At 41.1% G+C, this 17,721-nt stretch overlaps 1 protein-coding gene across 10 annotated transcripts in view; it reads left to right on the forward strand.

Annotated features, from left to right (window-relative positions):
• Window positions 1-17,721, forward strand: part of tenm2 (teneurin transmembrane protein 2) — a 232,751-nt gene that overhangs the window by 207,003 nt on the left and 8,027 nt on the right. For all 10 annotated transcript variants that reach the window (XM_020706715.2, XM_020706718.2, XM_020706717.2 and 7 more), the window contains 15 exons: window positions 5,042-5,188; window positions 5,487-5,697; window positions 6,819-6,938; window positions 7,972-8,233; window positions 8,513-8,780; window positions 9,900-10,043; window positions 11,414-11,663; window positions 12,009-12,029; window positions 12,154-12,383; window positions 13,475-13,629; window positions 13,839-13,940; window positions 14,250-14,423; window positions 14,519-15,156; window positions 15,389-15,564; window positions 17,411-17,646. In XM_020706715.2, the coding sequence (XP_020562374.1) occupies window positions 5,042-5,188; window positions 5,487-5,697; window positions 6,819-6,938; window positions 7,972-8,233; window positions 8,513-8,780; window positions 9,900-10,043; window positions 11,414-11,663; window positions 12,009-12,029; window positions 12,154-12,383; window positions 13,475-13,629; window positions 13,839-13,940; window positions 14,250-14,423; window positions 14,519-15,156; window positions 15,389-15,564; window positions 17,411-17,646 (3,134 nt within the window). The remainder of the gene's footprint in view (window positions 1-5,041; window positions 5,189-5,486; window positions 5,698-6,818; window positions 6,939-7,971; window positions 8,234-8,512; window positions 8,781-9,899; window positions 10,044-11,413; window positions 11,664-12,008; window positions 12,030-12,153; window positions 12,384-13,474; window positions 13,630-13,838; window positions 13,941-14,249; window positions 14,424-14,518; window positions 15,157-15,388; window positions 15,565-17,410; window positions 17,647-17,721) is intronic.

Genomic DNA, 17,721 nt, shown 5'->3' on the forward strand with positions numbered 1-17,721 from the left:
TAGTGTGGTCTCGACCATGTTAAGGGGCTGTGCTGTGGATGTGTGGTTGTGCATGCAACTGAGCGTCTTCCTCGTGATATTTGAAACCTAAAAACACAAACATAAAACAGTCAGGTGTTCTCGATGAGCGTTGGATAAACACAGTCGCCTCATACAAGCAAAGGAGAAAATTATGAAACCTGTGAAGAACTTTTGAGATAATTGGTAAACTTCATAGGCCACTGGTGCACGGCCTTAATGTGGTGTCAAAAAATTGCAAAGCTGTTAAGTATGGTTTGCGCACATTTACATTTGGGTATTTGTGGCTGCAGTCCTGGCCATGCTAGAGTGGGTAATAAATTGAGTTTGTGTCTGTGGGGGGATTTGGCTGTGCGCGCATATACAACATTGATTCCAGATCTTTCTTTTCATTAAATTCATCCTTTCCAGCTCATCCCGAGAGAAAATACAGGTTAGTCAGATTATAGAAAGATAAACAGAATAATGACTGAGGTTAAGAAATGGAGGCAAACAAAGAAGGATGCACGTCTTGAGTGAGTCTTCTCTCCCTCTCTGCAGGAATGCTTATTAGATAGCCTCGCAGCTGAACCGCGGTCGAGCTGCACAGAGCGGCACAGATTGCCTGACAGCACAGGTCCCCGCAGCACAGTTAAAAGTGTCCTCTCACCTTCTTTGCTTAATGGAAAAGCTCTCATTGTTTTATGAAGAGGTTGCCCAGAGAAAGGGTAAATTGAAGGGTTAAAGAGGGAGCAAGGGACAGAAAGGGTGATTAAAGAAGAACCAAGGAAGTCAAGGGGAAGCCCAAGAATGTGAGACAAAGCAGTCCGTAAAATGATTCTTCACCGAGCTTGTTGATAATAAAAGGATTAGATGAATGGAGGTTTGTTTAAGAAGTTATCTGGTCCATCTTTTAGCTGTGATTGTGGATTTATGGCAGTGACCTTTACTTGATGACCTTTAGAGCTGACAGAGCTAGCTGCAGGGGAGGATGGAGGAACGCTGGAACTTTTTACTGCTATGTCTTCACTTTGTTGCTCCTCTACGCTTTGTTCTCCTTCTTTCTTTTGGGGTTCTTTGTTCTATCTTCCTCAATATCTTTCGCTTTCTTCACCCTCCTTCAGTCTTACACAATATCCATCTATTCATACACCCGACGATCCGCACCCACACACACACACGCGCACACACCGGAGTGTGTGTGCTGACCCATAACCCAAGGCAATTTCTTCTTCTTTTTAAGGGGATTTCATCAGAGTCCAACCACATTACTGAGGATGGTGGACTTAATAGTTTCTGAAATCCCACTTTATTCTACTTAGTATGGTGGGGGCTATCGACTGGCATTAAAGAGAGAGGAGCCCTGTGCTGGCCTGCCCTGGCAAACCAATCAATCCCCTCTATGGATTGTCCTGTCCGGGTGCTTCATAAGTATTTGGCTGCTTTAAATGGCAACTCCATTTAACAGGGAATCACAGTTAACTGCCTTTGTTCCCTGAACTCAATACTTGGGGACAATCTATTCAAGCTTGACTGTTAATGCAGCATCATGAGTGGTCCCCAGATGAAGAGATTGGTAATAATTAAGGATAAAAAAAAAACCTTTGATTTAATGTTGTTAAGCTACTCTTTCTCCCTGGCCTCTTAAATAAAATGATGTGCTGCTTTTCCCAGAGTATATCCTTGACTTTTCCTTATCTTCAGGTGAATGAGACATACAGCAAAATGCCAATAAAGCATTTTAATTTACTCACTGCCACGTTGTAGATTACACTATTTGTGTTCATGAAATGCTCAGCTTTATTGATATTGCCATTTGTTGGAGGGCAAAAATCCTGCAATGCAGCCTGGGTTGGAAAACATGTTGATTAATCTACAGAGCGGGACTCGGCGAAACACATTTTATGTTCAACATCTCATGGGTTACTTTGTCCTTCCTCGCTTCGCGTAAGCAAACCACCACTGAGTGAGAAATGTCAGGTCGCATCTCAAGGGTGCCCCATGCTGGGCCTGAGTGTGTGAGGAAGAGGATGTGTTGTTTTATCACTCAGACCTGTCTTTGCCTTCATCTCCCGTGGGCAGACTTAAGAGCCTCTTATCCCGCCGTCCTCATTTATTGAGGAGAAAATGACTGTGATGGCTCCGTTTAATACTTCTTGTGATGCAAGGGAAAACTTGTTATGTATGCGTTTCTTTTCCCTTCGCACTTTTACTCCATTATAATGAAGAAGAAAAGCTGCATGAGTTGGGTAGGACTAACTAGGGAAGCCAATACGATGTGCAAAAAATCAAAATATATATATTTTTTTTAAGTTGTCGATACTCTTTGTGATTGGTTACAACTTCTCATTTTTCAAAATAAAATTCCAATCTTTTGTAATGTCCATTACCTGTACAGCTCTTTGTCCTCATCAGGGGATTGCAGCAGCTTATTCCAGCTGTCTGGGGGAAAATAGGACGCGTCACAGTCCAAAACGGGGACATTTTATAAGTATTTATTTTTAAAATGGACAGAATTAAGTGAGATGAATGTTTTACGGGAATAATACTATTTGACAGCACATGGTTGCATTGGTTAGCATTGCTTTAGGAGAGTCGTCTCAGACTAGTTTTTAAGAAATCCCGCCTCATCTACTGATAAACACCTAGATCGGTTGTGTTTAACCAATAAGGAGCTTCAATGGCAGGTTAGTTGGAAAACAAATAGGTCGCTTGCTCCCTAGAACTGGGGGGTATTCCAGAAAGCAGGTTATGCTAGCTCCCACGGTAAGTTTGAGGCTAAGGAAGCGGATAACCTCAGCTTTCGGTTCCAAAAATGGAGGTATGTTTCAGAGTATGCCAAGTTACCGTAGCAACTCATTCTTTGACTTAACCTTTGTCTGGAGCAGGTTTAGCTGAAGGTTAGTTTGTTTTCAGAGAGGTGAAGGAGCATGGCGTGTCCATTTGAAGATGACTTAGTGGATGAAGAAGCTCAGATAATACTTTTTCCACCATGAGAGGGTGATATGACCATGTATGGATGTTGGAAAGATAAACTTTTGATACATTGATCTAACTTAATTATTTGGTTCAGTTAAGATAAATCATTTTTTTAGTTAGGTCAGCTTAAACATAAAATGTAGTTATCAGACAGTTATTTTACTTTCATTCAAATTAATTAAATTAAGTAGGTGTAACTTTGGTGCTGCTGTTAGATCGGCACCGCAAGGAATTGTGGGATACCATTCCCTTTACCTGTCTGAACGGATTTGGGTTTAAGTGTGGGTTTTTGATCAAATGTGTTTAGTTGTTTAGCTGTTTTAGTGTGTTTTGCCTAGTTATTTGTCCTGGTATGTTTAATTCTTTCTGCACCATGAGTGTGAGGGAGGGAGAGGATGAAGAGTTTATGTAGCACCACTACTGTTCATTGGTGTAAAGATGAAGTCAGAGATATGGTAAATGATATCATTTTACAAATTGCAAATCTGTTTTTTTCATTTTATTGTTATGAAAATGAATATAACTGCAGGCTCAAACTTAGACATATGAGAGTTCAAGAAGTATAATAGCTTAAGATGGAAAAACATTTAATTGAATTGGAGTAATATGACATTTAGTTAGATAAATATGTAAATTTGAGTTGTAAAAAAATATTGAGTTGGGTAGACGTAATGAAATAGGTTGAACATTTTTAACTCAATTATTTGTTACCAATTGAATTAATTAATTGCACTTGGATAATTTATATATGTATGTGTCACTATTAAAATAGAAATGAGATAGAAATTTGTGTGTTTACATTGTCCGTTCTTTTTCTCCAAGCAGAAACTATTTCTTTTGCTGATGCAGCCATATTACTTTTTTTAAGGGCGTATAATCTTCATACGCCGTCATTTTAATCTCCGACTCCGTCTCACTAAAGTATAGCGCTCTCTTTTTTTCTCCACATACCCAGAGTAAGCAAGTTCAGGCGGATTTCAGCCAGAGTTAAGGGTTAAAGTCAGGGTAGTTTAAATATGCTTTCTGGAATACCCCCCTGCAGTCTGAGACCTGTGCAGAACAAGAATGATCTGCTGTGGCCTTCCTCAATTCAAGAATGCACAGTAGGTTGACTGGAGGGCCTTACTTTGACTTAGATGTAAAAACAGGTTAGTTGTGCCGTTTCTTCAGGATGTTCCCATAAAGAGCTGGTTACGTGTCAAAAGTGAAACCCAGTTTGTTGCTCATCGAAAGCTGTTGTAGTGGCGCCAGAATATAAAAAAAAAATCTCTGTACCATTTCCTGCACAGCAGGAAAATTATACAATTTGTTTACCTGGTTAAAAAATGCACCACATTTAAGGTTAGATTCTTTGATTTTTGCATTCATAAAATGAGAAAAAGGGCTCATTTTAAGTAAGTCGACAGACAGGTATATGATAGATAATGTCAGTATGATGAGGTATTACTGCTTTTTTTGCCTCAAAGTCACTTTGTAGTTGAGGGTGCCCTTGCTATGCTAGTCTCAGGCTTACACAGCTCTAGCGCCTTAGACTCTAGTAAGATTTTTTTTTTTTTTTTTGCATAAGCTTAAGGGAAGGTTTATTAGTTCACAGATTGCATGCACACACACACACACACACACACACACACACACTCTCTGCCAAACATAATCTCATTCTCTCATGAGAAAGCATTACTCTCAGGCCATCAGAATCCCATTACCTACACTGAATCATAAGTAGAGGGAGAAGGAAAGTGATGATCGGGTGGAGCTCCATCCAGTAAGTGAATACAGTGATCTATCTACCACTGTCCACACATAAAGACAGGCATTAGCAGCCATTCCTGAGGTGTAGAGACTCAGAAAGGAATCAACACCGACAGTGAGCTCGCAGCACAAGTTTAGAAGCTGAGTCAGACTCATTGATTTTTCCTGAACATGTGTGTATGTATAAGAGAGCGTGTACAGTAATCATCCCTGTGTTGTTGTTAATTAAACAAAAATCACATGACCCTGTTTTCCAACTTCCCCCTCCTCCTCCCGCCCTCTTTTCCATCTCTTCCTTCCTGTTGTTTTCACCTAGACGGCTGTCCTAACCTGTGCAATGGGAACGGCCAATGCACCATGGGTCAGCAGAGTTGGCACTGTGAATGTCAGACAGGCTGGAGAGGCCCTGGATGCAGCGTTGCCATGGAAACCTCCTGTGCAGACAACAAGGACAATGAAGGAGGTGACTTGAAGGGAGCCGGGAAACATTTGGGGTAGAGCTGATCTGATTACACCCACTTCAGAGTGCTTCTTGTGAAGAAATCCTGCAGAAAGGAATACATGATGATAGAGGAAAAAATAATGAATTTAAGAAAGGACAGTATTAAGACAGACAACTCCCAGGACTGGTCTGCACTAGGGATGCTAGAATTCACTTTTTATCAGTCAGAGAAACGCAGATTATCAGAAAATTAAATCCAGAATTGATCAAATGAGCAGCTTTTCAAATTCTTTGTTGCTCCTGTTTCTCTTTATGTCAGATGGTCTGACAGACTGCATGGACCCAGACTGCTGCATCCAGACTCCCTGTCAGAACAGCCCTCTGTGCAGAGGCTCCCGAGACCCTCTGCAAGTTATCCAGCAGAGTCCAATGTCCCAGCCCCGAGTCCGCTCCTTTTATGACCGAGTCAAGATGCTTGTGGGACGGGACGGCACCCATATTATTCCCGGGGAAAACCCTTTCAACTCCAGGTACGACAAGAAGCACAAATAAATCAAGACAAAAATACTTCAAACAATAAAAAAGCTTTCTTATTAGAGTCAGACAAATAAAGAGCAGACTTGACAAATTTTTAAGCATCAGGCTTTCATCTCATTCTGTTCCAAAAAAAAAAAGTCTGCTATTGTAGTTGAAGCATTTTGGTGGAGATGATAAAACGGGTTGACTGTGTGAATGTGTGTTTGAAGCAATTTGCCCTCACTTGAGAATCAGTTTGTAGCTTTTTTTGATACTATTATGAGGCATTCTTTTTTTTAATATCTCCTTCATCGTCACCACAAATCTATGCTTGAGAACTGTTTGAAGAAAGAAAACCTATACTATCAAAAAATCAGTTCGACAGAATGGAGTGTGGAAATTGCATAAATATATAGCATAAAACAAAAACCATTACTGAAAAAAAATTACATTTATTATAGATGTATATCCTTCAAACATTGACAGTATTGTTTATCTTAAATCTTGAAGCATTTTATAAAGCTCTTATACAGTAAATACTGTAGTAAAGTAATAAAAACAGTTTTTTATTCCAACTTTGCCTTTATATGACAATAAAAAAAATGTTAATTTTGGACATGTTTGATGTCACATGAGTATGAGTCCAGGCCTGATGAATAATAAGCACACATGTGTCACATTGGTTTATTTAGGGTTGAAACATCCCTGAAGCATGAAATATGTGATTCAGCATCTCATGAATGGAGCCTTGGATGTCCATGGCACTGATTTTTTTTTTGCAGATTTTAGCAGCAGCACCACATGATGCAAAGGAAGTGACTTATTGAAGTAAGACGTTTACACGGTTTTTGTTTGTGTACATCAGCTCTCCAGGATGTGGCCACTCAAAAGACACACAAAACCTACATGCACTTTCATCCACGCTGTCATGGCTCGTTGACGTGATTGACATGTACCCATCTTGGTGATGGGGGTCGCTGATTATCTCTAATTTTTGAGCGGTGGAAGACCAGAGCGATAAATGAATGGGCAAATTGGATGATTGAAAGAGGGGAAGATTAATCAGATCAGGTGATGGATGGTTGGTGGAGACGGACTTTCACGCCCTCACTTTGTCTTGTCTGTCCTCTTCCAGCTTGGCATCTCTAATCCGGGGTCAGGTCTTGACGACAGATGGAACCCCACTGGTGGGGGTGAACGTGTCTTTTGTCAACTATCCACACTACGGATACACGCTGACACGGCAGGATGGAATGTATGTACAATAGCTATCCAGCACTTCTTGCTGAAATTTGGAAAATACCTCATTGCATTTATATTAGATTAGATTAGATTAGATTAGATTAGATTAGATTAGATTAGATTAGATTAGATTAGATTAGATTAGATTAGATTAGGTCACTGATCTCATGAGGATACTAGGCTTTGCAAAATACAAATAACAGGATGTAGAACAGAAGGGGGTTTTAAGCATAGCAATACATATTTTTTTAAGTATAGCTGTCATTTTGCGTAGATGTATTATTACAGTGTATAATTGTACAGAGTGGTGGCCAGAAAAAAGACAACAAAAAGAATGACTTGATAGCAAATTTAAAAAAAATATCTGCAGCAGTGACATTTAAAAATTGCATTGTTTTCTTTCTCTTGAAAGTCACTTTCCAAACACTCCAAAATCATTTCATTTTTTACATCTCTCTCTTCTTTAGGAGAAATTCAAGTTTCTGGGAAATTGTGTGCTTTGATTTGATTGTTCTGTCTTGTGTACCCCCTCGTGTCTGTGTCCCTTGTCTTATTTCTTTTGCAGCATTTCTCTTCCAGAATTATTGGAACTTCTCATAACATTTAATAGACCTTGTATTTCAGAGGCAGCTACAAGTTCTGCGGACTTCTGACCTAAATGATCAAATTTCGATGTCTCTATCCAACAATGTTTTTGTCTTTTTCTTTCAGCTCTTTTTTGGTCATTGTAGTTTCAGACACTTACAGAGCTCTGGTCATTCCCTTTAATCCATGTAATTGTCTCTGCTAATCATACATTTGTTTATTAAACATGTTCAAACAGTAGAATATTTATATTTCAAACACAAAGTGAAGCCTGGCCTTTATAAAACAAGTTTTTTTACTTATATCAAACATGATATTGCAACCTTCGTTTCTGGAGATTTATTGCATTCTTAGACACAGAAATTAATAACAGACGTTTTTTGAGGCCAATTAACTTTTCATCCATCACAGAACTCCCCATCTGTACTTCATCCCCATCCTCTTTTCAAAAACCTCTCCAGGTTTGACCTGATAGCTAACGGCGGTGCCTCACTGACTCTGCGGTTCGAGCGTGCCCCCTTCTTGAGCCAGGAGCGCACCGTGTGGCTGCCCTGGAGCCAGTTTTATGCTATGGACACTCTGGTGCTTAAGACAGAAGAGAACACGATCCCAGGCTGTGACCTGAGTGGCTTCGTCAGGCCTGACCCTGTTGTGATTGCATCACCTCTCTCCTCCTTCTTCAGTTCCAAGCCAGGAGAGAAACCCATCATACCGGAGACACAGGTGCAGTACCACTGACCTCTGGCAGCCGGCTAATCTTCCTTCTGGTTCCCTCGCACTCCTCCCACCATCTTATATGCCTGTCTTTTATGGCTCTACCTCTCCCTCTGTTTCCATAGCTCCCCACATGTATGCCCTCTTTCCTATTTCTTTATTTCGTGTGTTGTTTTTTTCCCCCCATTTCTTGTCCTTCAGCCATCACTGGAAGCGTGACCCCCATTACCTCTTCCCTCTATAATCCCTCTAATCCCTCTCTCCTGTCATCCGTCTTTTGTCTTCCAGGTTCTGCATGAACAGATCGAGGTTCCTGGCACAAGTTTAAAGCTGAACTATCTAAGCTCCCGGACACAGGGTTACCGCTCCCTTCTCAAGGTGACCATGACTCCTGCCGTGGTGTCCATGGGCCTGCTGAAGGTTCACCTGATGGTTGCAGTTGAGGGCCACCTCTTCCAAAAGTGGTTCCATGCATCACCCAACTTGGCCTTTACCTACATCTGGGATAAGACTGATGCATATGGACAAAGGGTCTACGGCCTTTCTGAGGCTGTTGGTGAGTACGAGCAGTAAAAAGCAAAGACAAGTTCCCCCCTTTTTTTACTCAGAATCTATTTAACACTTTACCACTAAAGGGGCACTAGCTATGACTGAGGTAGAGGGGCTAATTAGAAAGCTTGAAGAAGAGATAATAACGAGAAAACCTCACTTGGATCTGCATAGCCACATTTAAGTGCTTTTTTATACGTTTATTTTTCATCGAAGCTGTGTTCAGTTCAGTCAGCCAGCCATAACTGTGGAGAAGGGTTATTAGCCATCAGGGTGAGTTAACAGTTAACTACTGGAGCAGCAAGCAGGAGTCCAGGGGAGCCTGAGAGCTATTACATTCTGCTGTCATAGTCGCTCACAGATCCTGTCAGCCAAACACTGCTGTCAAGCCACAGATGCAGCGGACATCTGGGGCTCCGCTGTGGGCATACTGCTCGAGATATTGTATTCTCTCAGTGATCCAAAGACCTCCCTGGAGAAAGTGCTTTTTTTACATTTCTCAAAGAAAATAGGTCAAATTTGTTTTGCTAACAATAAAGATGCAGGTATACCATATTTTTGTTAGGAGGGAAGCTGGAAATGTGCTTGTAAAGCACTCACACTTTGGAACAGGTGGGAGTGGATGTGTTAAAACAAGTCTGTTGAACAAGCAGGAACACTGCAGTTCTTATAGTACGTTAGACATAATGCACCGCATCTTTGAGCATTTTTTTTGTGTATTTACTTGGTGTAAACTGATTTCCCTCTTGCATACAGTACAGTTATTCAAATCAGCAGAAACTCCACCAGGACATGTGCATAATTGAGGCATAATGTTTCCATCAGCGGCATTTTCACTGTGGAAACCAGTGTGGCCTATAGTTTCCAAAGCCTACAGGGCAAGCTTTCCAATTAACAAGATTCCTAATCATTTTAGAAGCATGACAAAGTGTTAGTTAGGTGTGAGTTCAGGTTTTGGGTGGAGGTGCTAACTAGCTTTTCTGAGTATCACACATTTTACCTCTGAAATGAACTCAGGAGGGTGGGCTATCAGGAAGATTTTTTTCTATTTTATTCTTGTTGTAGCTCTTTTTGCATTTGTGTGATTTGCTGTATATTTCTTTTTTCTTCCCTTTCCAAAATGCAGTTTCAGTTGGCTATGAGTATGAGTCATGTGCCAGCCTGATCCTATGGGAAAAAAGGACAGCCATTCTGCAAGGCTTTGAACTTGATCCCACTAATTTAGGCGGCTGGTCTCTTGACAAGCACCATATACTCAACACACGCAGCGGTAGGTAGTTTTTACAGTTGCTAACAAACAATCCATTACCAACTGTCTGTTGTTGTCTGCAGTCTATATTTACCTGCTTCCTGGTGTGTTGCAGGTTTTAAGCACCCTATATCTGACTAAATGTGCTATTATCTTGGGTGGTGGAGGGAAGGGCTGAGGGGGTAGACCATGCTGTGCTTCCTGTTGTTCACATGGGGTTACCAAGTGCCAGTTTTTACCTGTCAGTGAAGATTTTCACAGGAAGAGTTTGTGTTGTCTCACCTAGTGTTTGACTCCTTCATCGAGTAGAACAGTGCACCGACTAATCAACAGTGGAAACGTAAAATGAGACGATGCTTTGGGTGTTAAAAGAGGGTTTATGATCTCCAATTGAGGGAATTTTGGATCATATTTCCTATTAAGTTTCTAGTGAGCATCGATGCACACTAGAAACTTTTGGAAAATGTCAAGGACGCTAGATTTTGGAATTGTAGTTTTGGACAGCTCTACAAAATGTGTATTGCGGCGTTCAGACACAACCCTAATCTACAATTCCAAAATCCGGTTGTATGGAAATTTCCAATAAGTGTCTGCAAAAATCAGTGTGCATTGGTTCTCACTAGATTGGGGAATTTAGGCGACGATGCATTGCATTTGAAAGATTTCTATGTAAATCTATTTTTTATAAATCATCCATGTTTTCATCAGAACACAGTGGCTTCATGAATAGGTTTTTTCAATTAAAAAAAACGGGGAAGAAAAAAACGTGTTGATCATGTGTCCAAATATATGAAAATCCCCATCATTTTAGAGGGTTTAAAGGAGTAATGAGGGAATTCATGGTGACATAAACATATTGGACACAATAAACACAATAACACTGGCATCAACAAAGAGTAAAATGTAAAAACCTAGCAAAGACATGCTATTAGCCAGGCTATTTGACTAGTATAGCAACTGAAACCGCTTAGATTATTATTTTTTTTAATAAAATACTATTTCTGTTAGGAATATAACTAAAGCTCAATTTATCATTTTAAATCAATCTTCACTTAAAATGTGCAGCAATGATTAAGGAAAACAATGATTTGGTTAAATTTTATTTTTAAGAAAGATTTCTTGAATTTTTTGATTCAAGACAAAAATGGCTTTCTGGCAGCTTGAAGCAATAATTTTTTATTTTATGAAGGAAGGTTTCATGTTTGTGGACTTTAAAGCACTCATTGTGTGAAAACATTTTTTATAGCCAAGAAAAAACTGATTATGAAAAGTGACAAATTAATTCATGCTAAATGGAATCATGTTCAAATCTAATTAAAACGTATTGAATACATTTGATGAAGATGCTCAGGCATGTTTCTTTACTTTGGTCTTTATCTTTCCACTTCAAGGTATCCTTCACAAAGGCAGTGGGGAGAACATCTTTGTTACAGAGCAGCCTCCAGTTATCACCAGCATCATGGGAAATGGTCGCAGACGCAGTATTTCATGCCCCAGCTGTAATGGTCTCGCTGATGGGAACAAACTGCTGGCACCAGTTGCTTTAGCAATGGGCACTGATGGCAGCCTTTATGTTGGCGACCTAAACTTTGTACGTCGGGTTTACCCTTCTATGAACACTACTGGGATTCTGGAGTTGAGGTAAAAACCCATGACTGTAAAATTGATTTTATAGAAAATATTTAAAGGTTTATCATTGTTGGATACATTAATAGGGATACTGTTTAGATTAGGGAATGGGGTTGACACCGCGTTTTGTATCTACTAGTTTTGAGTTAGACAGGTGAGGTGATAACCAGGGAATGACAGAACTTAAATAACAAAACAAACTGTATTAGATATAATTTCTCCAGTGTTTTTAGACATTTGCATTTTACTGTTTACACCATCGCCCGTTCTGCGATGCTCCCTGTTGGCTGCTCTCTACAGACTGTGTGAATTAACATTTGTTTTGTTGTGCTTTTATCTTCCATTTCTCTCTCAAAGGAACAAAGATTTCAGGCACAGGTGAGATCCTTAGAAATAAAAATCAATAGTTACTAGCTTAGAGCAACAACTATGTAATCCTTGACGTTGAAATAACACATTTAAAGCAAGAGTTACAAGGTAATTTCGTATTTTATGTCAACAGTAATAACCCGACACATAAGTACTTCATGGCGGTGGATCCTGTATCTGGGGCACTGTTCATCTCGGACACCAACTCCAGACGAATTTACCGCGTTCGCTCATTAACCGGAGGCCGGCTGCTGTCAGACAACGCTGATGTGGTGGCGGGGACGGGGGAGCAGTGCCTGCCCTTTGATGAACGCTGTGGTGATGGTGGAAAAGCCACTGAAGCCACACTTATGAGCCCCAAAGGTGAGCCTCAAAGGAAACGTTCCCCCACCAATTTGAACCTGTAATATTTTTTCCTTTTAATTAAACTCTCTGAAATTGAAATGAAAAAGTATAATCAAAAGAGTCCAATATATTCAGCTTTTGACATACGCCTACTACAGTATGGTGTTGACAGTGCTTTTAGCTCTCTTCTTTGTTCATAATATTCTCCTGCTGTAACACATTTAAAGCAGGACAGAGTAGAAGGAGGTTATAAACCGGGTTAATGTTAAACTTATAATGGAATCATCTTTTGTGGATTGTGGGATCTTAGAACACTGTGACACCAAACTGTCAAGGATGTCACACTGTCACATATTTTTGTCTGTGACATGATTGTGTGCAAAAGAAGAATTGCAGATGCTGGTATTTAACAGTAAGTGCATGCATGTGTGTGTGTGTGTGTGTGTGTGTGTGTGTGTGTTTGTGGTTTTTGAAAGAGGAAGTGTCATAGATCCTGTCTTACCTGTTACAAAGTCAGGCAGCAAACTTTATATTTCTTCCCTTTTTTTCTTTTCTTTCGTTTTTTTTCCCTCCTTCTCCTTTTTGCCTATCATTCTCATTTGTTCTGGGGCTTTTGCTGTCTTCTCTGTCTGCTGTTTTGAATCTTCGAGCATCCAGGAGTTATTTTCGGGGCACAGCTGCCTTGAACTGCTGCCTGTTAGACTGAAAGAGACTGACACCAACCTGCTGGTACCTGATGGGAAAAAAAAAAGGTAGAGACAAATGAAAAGCAGGATGCTGGGGTCACAGAAACTGCAGTGAGGGGAGAACCAGGGCAGGAAGAAAAGTTCAAAAGACCCCTTTTTCATTTGAGACACTCTCCTTGCAGTCTGCAGTTGCCCTCTGAATGACACAGTGCTGTGTATCTCGATGATTCACCCGAAAAACTAACACTTCTCAACAGCTCAATGCCCACTCCATAACCGAGCTCCCTCCAGTTCAATAAAGCACTGAGGAATCCAACTGGCATGGCTGCCATCTGCTTTCAGTTTGATTGACCTAAACTATCTATGTGTCGCCTGCACTGAGTTCTGAGACGTTGCTCATGGTGCTCATCTCCACACTGACAGGTATCGCAGTGGATAAAAATGGGCTGATGTATTTTGTGGATGCCACCATGATCCGCAAGGTGGACCAGAATGGGATCATCTCTACTCTGCTGGGAGCCAACGATCTGACCGCAGTGCGTCCGCTGAGCTGTGACACCAGCATGGATGTCAGCCAGGTAGGAGATGGCAAAGAGGAGACAAAAAAAGTTGATGATTGGATGGATGATTATATTGAGCAACTGAGTGCTGAGATACGATGGCTGTGTGGACAAAAGCCAGACAGTGCCTGAGCACACTGCTGACCACAGGAGTCCTTTTTTTTTTTAAAAAAAAGCAGCCCTGTGTCTTGTTATTGGTTCATGTACTTTGTGTTACTGCTTTTCAGGTGCGGCTTGAGTGGCCCACAGACTTAGCCGTGAATCCTATGGACAACTCCCTATACGTCCTGGAGAACAATGTCATCCTACGCATCACTGAAAACCACCAGGTCTGTATCACATTGCTGGATTACCACCGCAAACCCCTAAGGGTGGATGTTCACCATGGACTTTTGACAGGATTTCAACCCAATTAGGCTTTCATGAGCCAATTTAGAAGTAAAAGTTCCATTTCAAAGACTTTTCCAAGTTTTACAGTGGGAATAAAGTAACTGATTAATTAGTCCTGCGAATACTCAAGTTGCCAGACTCCAACTTCATTATGTAAAGTTTTATCTGTTGTTTGAGTAGTAAACCATTTCTAAACTCCTTGGCCGTTTCTTCATCCCTGATGTATAATTATGTGTTGTGTCCCAAAGGTGAGCATTATTGCAGGCCGGCCCATGCATTGTCAAGTGCCAGGCATCGACTATAGCCTCAGTAAGCTTGCCATTCATGCAGCCCTGGAGAGTGCCACAGCCATTGCTTTGTCCAACACTGGCATACTCTACATCGCAGAGACAGATGAGAAAAAAATCAACAGAGTTAGACAGGTAAGTTCTGGAGAAATGTTGAACACATCTATGCTGGGGGCAGTTTTTAAACATTTTTCAGCCAAAACTGGTTTGTTTTCTGTGTTTTTTCACAGGTGAGCACCAACGGGGAGATCTCCCTCTTGGCTGGCGTGGCTTCTGACTGTGATTGCAAGAACGACGTCAACTGTAACTGCTTCTACGGCGACGATGGATACGCTCCTGACGCCGGTTTGAACTCACCCACCTCCTTGGCTGTTTCCCCCGACGGGACTCTCTTCATTGCCGATCTCAACAACATTCGAATCCGAGCTGTGCGTGCAAACCGCCCCGGCCCTGCCGTTTCAAGCGTGGGATTTGCGGGGTCTGCCCAATATGAGGTTGCATCACCAAGGGAGCAAGAGTTGTATGTCTTTAATGGGGAGGGGCTTCACATCCAAACAGTGAGCCTGGTGACTGGGGAGCCACTTTTTAACTTCACATATGGTCCTGATGGCGAGCTGGCCATGCTGGTGGATAATTGTAACAATACAGTGAAGGTGAGGAGGGACGGTCTTGGTCAAGGAGGTGGAGCTGGACTTCTCAGGCTGGTGCTACTGCCCGAGAATCAAGTGGTGACTCTTGGACTTGACCCTAGTGGAGGGCTGCGTAGTGTCTCAGCCATGGGCCAGGAGGTGGCTCTGATGGGTTACAGTGGGAACACGGGCCTCCTGGCCACCAAAGCTGATGAGACTGGGTGGACCACATTTTATCAGTAAGTATGAAGTACAGAAATTGTTATAAAATATGTAAACTTAACCACTACTGTAAGAACTGTCTTGAGCAGAAAAAATGTGTTGCATGCTCTGTTTGAAGCATTAATCAAGTCTCTTTATACTTGAACTGGTGTACTGCTGCCCCCCAGTGGCATTTAAATACTCACAATAACTATCTAGTACCTTTTGAAGTTCCTCTCCTCCAGGTTTATGTTGTCGTCCATCTTCCAGGTATGACAGCGAGGGCCGTCTGACCAACATGACATACCCGACCGGCATGGTGACAAGTCTCCATCGTGAGATCGAACGCTCTATAAACATCGACATTGAGAGTTCAAGTAGGGATGACGATGTGACCGTCGTCACAAACCTGTCCTCCGTCGAAGCCTCATACACAGTGGTGCAAGGTAAGAGCGCACTCAGCATCCACAGGGCAAAAAGTGGAAAGTGATCCGCTCATGAATTTTTTAAGTACCTGTAAAATGGCAGAGTGTTGGAGGGGGGTGAACGCTAAGGTCTTTTCATCAGCAAAGAGCAGCAGGAAACTACAATTTAATATCATACGAATTATGTCATCTCAGAATGTAAAGGTGGGTCTGTTTATAATGCATCAATATAAAAGTGCTTACACAAAGATTCCTTTCAGAGTTACTGTTATCTGCAAGATTAATTTCCATTTCTACCTCGGCTCAGGTATTTCTCAGTCCACCTAATGGAATAAGATTGTCGACATATAGCTGCTAATCCCAGCAGGGATCATCCAGCTTTTGCATGTCATCTCAGCAAAATGTATTAATTCATGTTGAGTGAATCCTTCTTATCCCCCAAGCTTTCTCTATACACACACTCGCACAAATTCAGATTTTAACCAGTTCCCATGATCCATTTGCTTATTTGTTCTACTTAGAAAAGAGAAAAAAATTAACAAGATGGTTTCTTTTCCTGTGACCACTGCGAGCAGAGTAGCACCAGTATGTACACACACCAATGTTTAACAGTTTTGAGGCATGCTAGAAAGTTGTAGATTTATCTGGCGATCCAGCTGCGCTGCAGTATTAGAAGAGTTGTTCATGGAGCTCCAAGTCATTTAAGGTTTCCTCTGCACTGTGTGGGTTTCAGCTCAGCTCTCTGCTGACATACTCACTTAACCATCTTCCTCTCTTTCCGCTCTTCCTCGCTCCCTTCATTAACTCCTGTGCAGTGAATTCTCTGTGGCCCTCAGGCTCTCATTTCACCCTCTCTCTGTCTTTCCCTCAACCTCGCCTCTGTTTTATTATGAGGCCGTTCAGACAGAGTGAGCTAAGAAGATTTATCTAAAGGCTGTTGCTGCAGAATCAATGAAAAAAATCTCCCCGTGTCTGGTTGAAGCATTGTTAAAAATGTGTGTGGAGATTTATTACAAATTTGCCTTATGAACTATTGTCCTTTATGGAAACCTTTCAAAATAAAATAAAACATCTCATCCGTGCACCTTATGTAATGAAATGCTCCTTCTTTGTCTGGGGGCATCTCACCTCCAAACAGTTTTATCTTTTTCTTTGTAATCAAGACACTGTTTTCAGACATCAGAGGGAAATTAGCCTCACTGTTTAAGCATCCGCTTATCAGTTTCCATTCTCGTGGGAGTCGCATTAAATTTCAGAGATAAAGAGATCGACGTCTGCTGAGCCTGGCTATTGTTGTCCTGAATGTTTTTGATTTCATTTGAAATAATCAGAAGTCAAATCTGATGCATGGATTGGATCTCAGCCTTTTACTGACATGAGCTTAAAATGTCTCAGATCTTTAATTTTAGCATGATGCCACAATGGAGTGGCTGTTTAGTCTTATCTTCTGACTGGTTTTTGCTTTAATATGAGTTCATGTTTACATAAAAACCAGAAGAAATCCCCAATTTTGTCCCTTATTTTTATCTACAGCCTTTCAGGTTCAGATTTTCATCTAGCGATCTAAAATTGTGAAAAGCTGAGCTCAAATGACAGCAGTAAAGGACATCAGAATATTGCTGATGTTCTCTTACAACTTTTCTGTGCATAACAAAGTCTTTGGCATAAAAATAAAAAAACATGCATAATGTTTGTGAAGCATGTTGTTCTTAGAGATGGAATTAGAATTTTACATAAGGACTCTTCATTCTTTAAGTTAACTAAAACCATGATTGATATAAAACATAATTTTACGTCCTGTTTTGAATGTTGGACTGATTTGCCTTTTCTCTTGTGTTCTGTTGTCTTACACTTTTCACCCCTACAGACCAAGTGAGGAACAGCTACCAGCTCTGCAACAACGGTACCCTCAGAGTGATGTACGCTAACGGGATGGGAATCAGTTTCCACACAGAACCTCACATCCTTGCAGGCTCTGTTAGTCCTACGATTGGCAGAAGAAACATCACACTGCCCACAGATAATGGCCTGAACTCGATTGAGTGGCGTTTGCGCAAAGAGCAGACCAAGGGCAAGATCACAGTATTCGGACGGAAGCTCAGGGTAATTCATCTTTTTAGAAACGTCAAAATGGGATTCGCAACATCTATAGTTTTTCCTTTAATATGTTTTGATGCC

Source organism: Oryzias latipes, chromosome 10, assembly GCF_002234675.1.
Source record: "Oryzias latipes chromosome 10, ASM223467v1".
NCBI lineage: Eukaryota > Metazoa > Chordata > Actinopteri > Beloniformes > Adrianichthyidae > Oryzias > Oryzias latipes.